We start from the raw sequence: 11,255 nt of genomic DNA, 5'->3' as shown, positions 1-11,255 counted from the left end.
TCAAAAAGCAGGTGGTGCTCCAAAGATAGCTTTGTGAAATAAATGCCTTGCACTTGCTGTATATATTACTGGAATCTGAAGAATTTATATACAAGTCTGATGAAGTTCAACTGGGATTAAGAGTTTATTTTTCCTTGTCAAATGCTGTTTCATTCTGGCCATTTTGAACCCAGAACTGAACTTTAGGAATGCCAGAACCTTGCAACCCAACTGAACAGAATAACCGATTTCAGCAGGATGCTCTATATGCACATGGGAGATGACTTAAGGGCTATGATGATAGTAATTACCCACCAAACCAGGGGCTCTGGTACCTTCTGTCTTCATCCCTGTGCAGAGTGGAAGATTGATGGCCATTCTGTCACTGACGTCACTTCCGTTATCCTCCCTCCTAGACCCTCTCCTTCCTGCCTGGAGTCCATATGACCGGAAATTCAGCCATTTTGAAGTTCAACTCTGAGCTCACATCTGAAAGATGCAACATTTTGCGTGTCTTTCATTGTTGTCTTATTTAAGTTATATGGTGTCACCGGGGTGGTGCCCCAACACTTTGATGTCATTTGGTCTCCTCTTTAACTTATATGTGTAAAGCCAAGGTCTGTGATACGGTTTGCATATTTAAAGATAGAAAGGGAAAAAGTGAATCACATACCTTAAAGTAGTCTATTATTTCTGAGCTTTCAATACCTGCCAGATATAATCATCATCATCAGAGGAAAATGAATAGAAGCATACAGGAATCAAAAGCAATATATAGCAAATGAGGAAGACAGTGTCTTGAATCTTTGTGGATATCTGTATGTCTGTCTTATCCTGCTGACTACACTAAAATTAAAATCTATCTATTATATAGGGCCTTTCACATCACCGGGTGGACGGACCACACAAACTTAGGCTAAGTATTACTGTACCTGCCTGGTTATCTCATTTAATTGGCACAACTGAAAATATCAGAAACAACTGTTCACGGCACAAAATAAAGTCCACTCTGATCTCGTTGAGACCAGGGCCCAAAATAAGACCGTGCCCTCCTGGGACTGCCTGCTTTAATGGTGTCTGAATGGAATGGGCGATGCCTTCTGTGGGTGCTGTGGGGCGGGGCTATGCATCCTCCTTGGGCGTGGTTTCAGAAGTGTGGATGGAAGAGACTATACAGTTAGTGACATCACCCCCTCTTGACTTGGAGGGGCAGCAGTTACCTCGGCAGAGCCAGGAAGGTAATCCACAGGCATATGTGTGACTATATAGATATATAGATATAGACTGTAGATTCAGGTAAAATTCCGTTATAACGAAGTGCCAGGGACCTAAAGAATATTTCGTTGTAATGAGATTTCTTTACTATACACTGAAAAAACTATAACCTCCAACTTAAAATAATTAAGGTAATGATTCACACGTGATATGATCAATCTGAACCAATATAATTTTTTTAGCTTATTGAACCTGCAATTTTTAAGTTGAGGCAAATCATTTAGAGTGATTGGGTTCAATTCACTTGTTTTATACTGAAGTAACTTTATTTTTTAAGTTGAGGCAACTCATTTAAGGACATTGGGTGTAATTTCATTAGTTTTATACTGAAGTAACTTTATTTTTTAAGTTGAGGCAATTCATTTAGAGTCATTCGGTGTAATTCTATTTTTTAAGTTCAGGCAACTCATTTAGGGTCATTGGGCGTAATTTGCTTGTTTTATACTGAAGTAAATCTATTTTTTAAGTTGTTACAACTTAAAATGGTTTATTGGTCATAACCTATTTTTATGCTATTAGAAATATTATGAACATAACACAGTCCAATGCTGTACAGTTTACATTTATTTAAAAATCTACTCGGGAAAGTGTTGTTCTTGTTTGGCAGTTGGAAAGCCAGCACGCTGGATGGTTCGACCGAAAGAAAATACAAATGGCCCCTTCCATTAGGTTAACTGAAATAGGATTTTGACGTTTATTCCCTCCACCATAACTTACTTTGGTACAATTTTTTTTTACTTTGTTTGAGATCTGAAACCAAATATTTCAAGCTACAACACTAAATGACTAATCTTAAGTTGCTTGAAAGAGAAAATTTACGTTGAATGAACAACATCAATGTTTTTCAGTACACTGTGTGTACAATTATTAGGCACGTGAGTATTTTGACCATATCATCATTTTTAATGCATATATTCCAACTCCAAGCTGTATTAACTTGAATGCTTATTGGATTTCAGCACGTCAGGTGATGTGTATTTGTGTAATGAGGGAGGGTGTGGCCTAAGGAGATCAACACCCTATATCAAGGTGTGCAGAATTATTAGGCAGCTAGTTTTCCTCAGGCACAATGGGCCGAAAAAGAGATTTAACTGACTCTGAAAAGTCAAAAATTGTAAAAAGTCTTTCAGAGGGATGCAGCACTTTTGGAATTGCTAAGATATTGGTGTGTGATCACAGAACCAAACATTTTGTTGCAAATAGTCAACAGGGTCGCAAGAAACGTGTTGAGAACAAAAGACGCAAATTAGCTGCCAAAGATTTGAGAAGAATCAAACGTGAAGCTACCAGGAACCCATTATCCTCCAGTACTTTCATATTCCAGAGCTGCAACCTACCTGGAGTGCCCAGAAGTACAAGGTGTTCAGTGCTCAAAGACATGGCCAAGGTAAGGAGGGCTGAAACCCAACCACCACTGAACAAGAAACATAAGTTGAAACGTCAAAACTGGGCCAAGAAATACAGCAATCGACAGCTGCAAAAAATGTTTTTTTTTTTTTTCCTAATATGAACTGTTATCGTTTTTTCCGTGTCTGCCGTTTCCATAGGAGGGTGACAATGACTTAAATTCCAATGGATGTTTTTCAAATGTTTATGAGCAATAAGTAAAAAGTATCACTAAAAACCACCGGAAACAAAAAAGGCAAAAAAAAAAAAACAGTACAAGGGAAGTTCGAAGAAAAAAAAAAATGACTTCTGTTTGGGGATCGTTGTGCACAGCTGAGCTGCGGCCACAGAACTAACTGCTCTGTGGACGATTCATTCAGGCATTCCAAGGTCTTTTTTGCACTTTGTTGTAATGAAAATAGCTGCTGAATGTACTTTCTATAGACTCGTGTCATATGGGGAAACTGTCGTGACCATAAAAATACTTTGTTGTAATGAAAATTTCGTTGTAAAGATATTCGTTATAATGGAATTTTACCTCTATAGAGCTAGAGGGTGCAGTCCATGCAGAAGTCCAGGTGTGGCAGCAGCACTTAACCCTCTGTGCCATCCCACTGGGATCCATATTCATAATGTATTATGTTTAACAGCATTTAGGCAAAACAGATGAGGAAAAAAAAATTAAAGTAATTGCATTTATTACAAAAGGAACAAATTTGACATAAATGGAAAGAAATAAACATGAGGTGTTGAGATGGTCCAGAAGCAATATGGGTGGTTATAAAGGATACAGGAGCATGTTTATAGAAATACATGATGGAAGACTTTAAAATTAGTATAACAAAGCAATGTGCATGGTGCAAATCAGCTGGTAACTTACAATAGGAATGTCCGTAAGTACTCGAGGGTCCATGTGGAAGTTGGTTCAGGGGAACTCGCAAAACAAGAACAGATTCTTTACCCAGAGAGCTGTAGAAAATGTTAAAAAGACATCGGCTGGTCACGTCAGGGAGCACCTTGTGCCAGCCTCACACGTTTATCTGATTTGCTTGTCACGTCCGACACGTGTTTAATTGGAATAAGCAAATGAAGACCTGTCATTAAGACGCTTGGACGACTTGGTGTCTCATTCAAGGTGAGTTCGGCTGCATGTTTCTAAGGCCCTTGACCTGACAATTACTCCAGTGGTACCGTGCAATGGCTGACCCTGTGCTTATGCAATAAGACAATTTCCCTTTGGAGATTAAAAAAGTCTACCAAATACCAAAAAAACAAAATACAGATGATAATGTTGTAGAAATGGAAGTTACCGATGAGCCTGCGATTCAAAATGAAATCTAATTTGCAGAAAGACGTAGGAGTTTCACATCCCATAAACCTTTGCAAAACAAATGGTGTTTTTAGAAAAGGATCACACCGCTGACACTGAAGAGAGGTGTTTAGGCCTGGCTGGAAGCACTTCCTCTGCTCGTTGTGTGTGTGTTGCTCCTTGTCATTTATTGTTTCGTTAAAGTTAAAAGTCCTGTGTAGACATTTCATTGAGACGTATGTTACGGTTGCTCTGGTAGTCCAATGCCCACTTTTCTCCAATGACAATTAAATTCTTGGTGATTGCCACTCTGAAAATGCAGAGATAGAAACGATACTCGGTACACTCCATCCCAGAAGCTCAAAACGAGTGTATTGTCACGCTCATCTGCAGAAATCGGGAAACGGGAAAGAGGCAGTTGCTAGGTAACAACAATGCAGCGTTTTCTGTGATTTGTAGTGGTTGGCATTACGATTCACTTCACTCATTGTGTTTACATGCACTCACATGATCTAGTCACGGTGAATAATCCGATTTAAGACAGAGACCAGGTTTCTTAATAATCTGTGTTTACATGTACAGGTAACCTTCTGGAATTCTCCTTTGGCAAAACAATCCAACGTCATTAAATTGTGCAAAATGGAGTTAAAACTCCCCACGACCACATGAATTTGAAAATAAGCGTGGCGTCTGGGATCATTTTCTTGTGTTGAATATTTATTGGTCAATTTGAGGCTTTATTTATAGGTTTCTGTTGCTGGATTGCACACAGTTCACTCTTTTCTGCTTGGCTGTGTGATTGAGCCCTGAATGGGAGTGTCGTACTGCTACATGTGCGTCACACCTACATACAGCACTCCTGGGATAAGGTTAGGTTACTTGTTACTTGAAAAAAGTAATCGGACTACATAAAGCAGAAGGAGTAAAGTGAACGCCTGAAGTTTTGCCTCTGGAAATTAATCTTGCGGTTGTTTCCACCTGTGGCTGTTGAAAATCCAGTGACTGAGAATCATATGACTCGTTCGTGGGTAATGATTTAGTCTGAAGTCGAAAGAATCAGTGAATGGTATCTGCCAGGTTCAGTCAATGAGCTGCTAAAAATGCTGGCGCTGGGGGGCAAATGAACAACGTGAAGTTAAAAAGAACAAGTAATTGTTTGAAGTTCAAAGAATTTCATTGGATAACATTCAGTATGGTGTGTGTAACAATTCCATTTTTAGAATCAAGTAACTGTGATCCTTATGACTTAGTTGCAAGTAATGATTCAGTTTGTGAATCAAGTAATCGGGAATCTTGCAACTTGTATGTAATGATTCAGTTTTGGAATTAATTAAACGAGGATCTTGTGACTCGTTCACGGGTAATGATACAGTTTGAGAATCCAGTGAACAAGAATTACGCAAATCGTTTGCAAGTAATGATTCTGTTTACGAAGGCAGTGAATGAGAATGGTGCGACTCGTTCGCGGGTAATGATTCAGTCTGAACTCGAAAGAACCGATGAATGGTGTCTGCCAGGTGCAGACGATGAGCTGCTAAAAAACGTTGGCGCTGGGGGTCAAATGAACAAGGTCAAGTTGAAAAGAACAAGTAATTGTTGGATGTTCAAAAAATCTCATTGGATAACGTTCAGTATCGTGCATGTAACAACTCCATTTGAGAATTGAGTAACCGTGATCCTTACAACTTATTCTATGTAATGGTTCAGTTTGTGACTCATTTGCTGGTGATGATTCATTCTGAGAAACAAGTAATGGGAAATCTTGCAATTTGTATGTAATGAGTCAGTTTTGGAATTAATTAAACAAGGATCTTGTGACTCGTTCACGGGTAATGATACAGTTTGAGAATCCAGTGAACAAGAATTACGCAAATCGTTTGCAAATAATGATTCTGTTTACGAAGGCAGTGAATGAGAATGGTGCGACTCGTTCGCGGGTCATGATTCAGTCTGAACTCGAAAGAACCGATGAATGGTGTCTGCCAGGTGCAGACGATGAGCTGCTAAAAAACGTTGGCGCTGGGGGTCAAATGAACAAAGTCAAGTTGAAAAGAACAAGTAATTCTTAGCTGTTCAAAAAAAACTCTTTTGATAAGATTTCATTTTGTGTAACTGTAGTTTCATTTGTTGGACGCATAGAGACAGGAAACATTTGCTTATATGTATGAGCGGTACAAGAACTGGGTTATTATAATACGTTTAATTTAAACCTGCTCAGAGAATCACAAGAATTGTTAATCAAATGCATATTGGCATTAATGTTGTAAATTTATATGTGAATAAAATTGGACTGATGGAAATTTAAGTTCATTGGAATGGAAGCCTTAACACAACCCACAAAGTTTCCAGAAGCCTGGGTGTGCTTGTCTGGGTTAAGAGATATTGGGAAAGATCTGAGCAGATGGTCTCACAGCCCATTTATTTCATGACAGGATCAAGAGGTGCTGGAGCCTATCCCGGCAGCATAAGGGTAGGACCCAAATAGGGAGAAGGGATACCCACACACACCACGGACAAATCAGACTCAGCGATCCTCGATGCACTGTAGTATGTGAGCACAGGAAGAATGCGCAAATATGTAGCAATGACTAGGGGGTCCTACCTCCACAGCTGTGGTGCCACCCAGATAAACTTTATTTCATAACTCAATCCCATTCTTTTCTTCTAATGGCGCTTACTGCTAACCCACTACCTGGCCCACCCCTCTATGCCCAGCACAGAAGGGTGGTGTGGTTGTGTGGTGGCATCTCCTCACCCACATTTCTGATCCCAGAGGCCCTCCATCTTTTTAAAGTGCTTCATTAAGTGTATCCTGGTCCAGAGATGCAGACCAGCCATGAAATGAAAAAGTAAAAGTTACAAAGCATGCTGTTGTGTTGAACTTTTAAGAAGGAACGTTGGAGTCGCAGTCGGCGTCCACAGGAGTAAAGAACATCTGCATCGCTGTGCCTCGCTGACTTTGGAGGCTCACAAATCCTTGCTTGCCCTCCATTCTGTCCATGCCAGGGGCTGTCCCTGCCGTGCTCATCCGATTCCCAGTTACTTCTTCAGTTTGTTGTTGTTGTTGAGCTTCTTTGGGGGTTTGTTGAGGAGCACCTTTGGGTGGGATGCTGCCGCTTTGTCCTTGACCTTCTGCTGCTGCTGCTGCTTCTTGAGGAGCAGGGCCTCCTGCTTGCTCTCCTTCTTGGCCTGTCGTAACAAGCTCTTCATCTTCCTCACTTTGTTTTTAAGGTGGTTGTTTGCCTTCTCCAGTACACGTACCTTCTTCAAGAGCGTCTTCACATGCTCCTCTTCCTCCAACAAAGCCTTTTGTACAGTTGAGCACAGCAACTGAGGAGAAGACCAGAAAATAATCAATCAATTAGTCAGGCATTTCATCAATGAATCAAATCAATCGTGGGGGGGCATTTAGTCAGTAGGCCAACCAGTGGATCAATCAATCAGTTTGGCTTCTCTGACAAGCAATCAATAAAATAAATAGTTGTCGAGAACAGACCATTCATCCAAACAAAACTCACCGATCCCATCTGCGTAATCTCTTCACGGATTGCAGGGCTCAGCGTACCTGTGTGACATTTCGCTGTCAGTCACCCATCGGTGGGCTTGATGATTTTGTGTTATTTGTTGCAAATCACATTTATATTTCATTTTTGTGGTGGGCCTTCTTGAAGCCTTCAAATTGAATAACATATCATTTTCTGAGGACTTCGGACCCTGAGAATCTGCTTCTGACATCTGCGTTTCATGTGCAGACCTTATTGAAAAGTATTCTCTTATTTTCAAAGCTATTTTGATGCCATTTTGTTTTCACAATAGGAGGCACCATTTTGCTGGTTTGGTGATGCTCGTTACCATGGTAACACATCCCACAATGCAGTGGGATGGCGCAATGATGTCATCATCAGTGCAACTATGTAAAGGTCTCCACTCGCACCTCGAGTTCACCGGAGACTGAAATCATTTGTGAACGACGTGCTCTTTCGCAAAATTTCGGGTTTCAACTTTGGCTCTGTTGTTTGGCTTTGATTTTAGTTCAGCATTTCTGTTTCTCTCTTTCATCTTTGGTTTTGACCTTTACTGCGTTTCTTTTCTTTTTTTTAACCTTGTCTCGTCTCCTTTTCCTTCCTTATAAAAATTTAATGGGTTTCATTTTGAAGTCAGAACATTATTATTAGCATTTTAGAGACTAAAAGTGGACATTATTAGTCCTGTTTCCCTTTTGCTGTTTCTTGCTAAATTCAATATTGGGACAAATAAATTACTACCTATGGGTCTTAGACCACTTCACGTCTAATTTATAGTGCCTTTCATGTCCCATGGAGCCACGCGGGAGACTGGGAAATCAACATCGGCCAGGGAGGCTGCCACCAAGCATCCCGGGGGAGGTATTGAGCTGTCCATGGTGGCTCCCCCGGAACATATGCAGCAGGGGTGTCCCGGCCAGGCATGGGCCCCGTCCGTCTATCTATCTATCTATCGTGATGGACGGATGTCGTTTCTGTCTGGCCGGGACGTCCCTGAACAGAAAGAAGGAGGAAAAGCAGCCTTTTTAGGACACTGCCTCCTCCGGGATGCTAGATGGCAATGGTTCCTCTGGATTCCCTCAAGGCATCATGGGACATGGAGTCTGTTTCTTCAGCCCTGTTGGGTGCCGTAGGTGCCGCCAGGGGGAGCTCGCAAGGAACCTGGGGACTCGTACTTTCGGGTCATAATAACAGTAGTTTGGAGGCACAAGGTCGGAAGCATGCAGCGCTTCTGGGCTATTTGAGGAAGGATGATGTGGTGTCTGACCCGGAGAAGGAACACTTCCGGTTCATGAACCATTTAAAGGACTTTGGGAAACCCAGCAGGGGGAGCCGGAGTTGGGAGGAAGAGTGAGGGAGCTGCTGGGTGGAGAGGAGGATTATTGTTGATTATAATTGTATTGATTATTGAGTATTGTGGAGGTGGAGGTGCTTTGTGTGCATTATAAAAGAAATTGAAATTATTTCTGGGACTTTTACCTGGTGTCTGGACGTGTTGACTGTGGGGTTTGAGGAGAGACAGCGCCCTCTAGTGTCACACTATCTATCTTATTCTGCATACTATACCTCTATCTATCTATCTATCTATCTATCTATCTATCTATCTATCTATCTATCTATCTATCTATCTATCTATCTATCTATCTATCTATCTATCTATCATATAGTGCCTTTCATATCTATCAGTCTGCTTTTCAGCTGCATCTCCTTTAATTACTTTTCAGAGTCCTGTCTTCCAGATGCAGCTCTGGCCGACAGAGGCACTCTTTCAACTGTTTGCCAGCAGTGACATTGTGTAATCAGAACACTGAATGTAAATATCCTAAATGTGAAAAATGTGTTGTCGAGCGCCTCACACCATAACACATCGGAACGTCTCACTCTTGTTTATTCAATACGCTTCACTCTCTCATTTGATTGCTTAGATATTTGTGACCACAGCTTAGATTGCATTTGTGGAGGGAGCCTATAAATTACAGGAGAGAATAAATGGATAATGACAGACGGGATAAAAATAAAATCCCCAAATACTTTTCCGAGTCTACGGGCCCCTGTTTGTATAAAAGAGATGATAACAAACTCCAGACGGTGCTGCCAGATCTGAATCATCTGCAGAGGATGGAGGTGGCATGCTTTTGCGAGAGTATGGCTTTGTTGAGGGAAAACGGGTACATCATTCAGGTAAAGGCAGACCCTGAACTGATCAACCAATCAATCCAAGTCTCCAAATAGTAAGTACAATTGCAAGGCAATGCAGAGACAAGAACAGAAGAAATAAACATGGAATGGGCATCTTTAATGCTAGGCTTTACTGTACATTTCTCTTACGTGTACTAATGCTGGAAAGGTTAATAAAGCACATTGGCCCCCCCCAGAGTTTGCCTTCTCGTGCCCTGCTGCACCACGTCACCAGTTTCTTACCCGGCTGTCCTCCTGAGCTTCCCAGTCTGGGGTGTAGGCCTGAGCCAGCGTGCCACTGGAGCAGTTTGCAAACTGGAAGAGGCTGGCAAACATGCGCTGGTTTTCAGGTGAATCGGGGAAGATGGGATCCTGGAAGTTAACACCGTGAGGAACGAGGTTGTAATTTTCATCCATCCTGGGAGGTGAAAAAAAAAATTAAGTCAACTTTTAGTTAATTTCTCAGAAAGCTGGTATATGGGCTAAAGAATGGGCAGAGTCTGGCATCACACTGTGCTGTTTGTTTTTACCATGTCCTCAGTTTACGACTACAGCCCTTCTGCCATACTTAATGTCTAGGGGCATTGCTGCTAAACGCCTAGGCTGGTGGGCACTGATCATAATGCAGTACGTTGTACAGTAAAGTGCCGTGCCAGTGATAGGATGACCCACGTGCAGAACCAGCAGCTTCTTCATTCTTTTCTGTGCCCCTGACTGGTGTTGACTTGAAGCCGTCTCTGTGGTCAATACTTTCTTTCTTGCATTTAGCATTTCTCAATGGATTAGATCTTTCTTTCTTTCTTTCTTTCTTTCTTTCTTTCTAATATAGTCCAATCCATTGAGAAATGCTAAAAAAAAGGAATTGACAGGCTCCACATCATTTTCATTTATAAGATTGAAAACAAATGCTTGCAGAAAGTCTGGCTTCTATTAGATGATTAGCTTAAAACATGAGAGCAGGACACCTGCAAAGTGACCCCAACACAGCCCCCCTTAGTCCTAGAACTGCCTCAGTGCCCCCCAGGAAATGTAAGATTACTGCACCTGATGGGTGAAGCAATGGAAATTTGGGGTATACTTCCATAAAAGGTCACATCTGTCGGGTTGTCGTGTGCAGTGTGGAGGAGTTCTCTGCACATCTCACTGTGTGTCCCTTTGAGACTTTGGACCCTTGACAGCTCATCTGCGTTTAGAGATCTGGATTTTCTTAAATTCTTATTTATTTTATCATTTAGCTTAAAAGCTTTGTCAGGTTTCAGGTTGCTATCAGGGAGTGGATGTCCTAATTTAATTTTACGTTTGTCAAATTCGCAGAAGATTTTCCAGGCTATAGAATTTCCCAAAGGGAAATGTGGTGCATGCAAAACATATGCAAAAAAAAAAAAATGTCTATAATCACGCTAGAAAAAATCAGCTAAATTGTTGAAAAGTTGGCGGGTGTCAGGGTTCAACAACCAGTTCAATGTGTTTCTCATCCCCTGTTTTTTTTCCATCTCTCCATTTTTCTTTTCCTGCTGTTTGGTCTAGCCGGCCGGCACTAGAGCTCTGGGTGACGTAACCCAATGGATCGCTCCATAAATGACGGAATTATCAGTAGGGTTTAT

At 41.4% G+C, this 11,255-nt stretch overlaps 1 protein-coding gene across 1 annotated transcript in view; it reads right to left on the bottom strand.

Moving 5' to 3' along the window:
• Positions 1-3,321: 3,321 nt before the first annotated feature.
• Positions 3,322-11,255, bottom strand: part of ccdc3b (coiled-coil domain containing 3b) — a 44,919-nt gene continuing 36,985 nt past the window's right edge. The window contains exons 2-3 of the mRNA XM_039770816.1: positions 9,895-10,069; positions 3,322-7,279 (exon numbers count right to left, since the gene is read on the bottom strand). Of these exons, the coding sequence (XP_039626750.1) occupies positions 6,989-7,279; positions 9,895-10,069 (466 nt within the window). The 3' untranslated portion in view covers positions 3,322-6,988. The remainder of the gene's footprint in view (positions 7,280-9,894; positions 10,070-11,255) is intronic.

The sequence above is a fragment of the Polypterus senegalus genome, chromosome 12 (genome assembly GCF_016835505.1).
Source record: "Polypterus senegalus isolate Bchr_013 chromosome 12, ASM1683550v1, whole genome shotgun sequence".
NCBI lineage: Eukaryota > Metazoa > Chordata > Cladistia > Polypteriformes > Polypteridae > Polypterus > Polypterus senegalus.
Note: the sequence above shows the minus strand (reverse complement) of the source record. Positions and strands in the feature narration are given on the sequence as shown.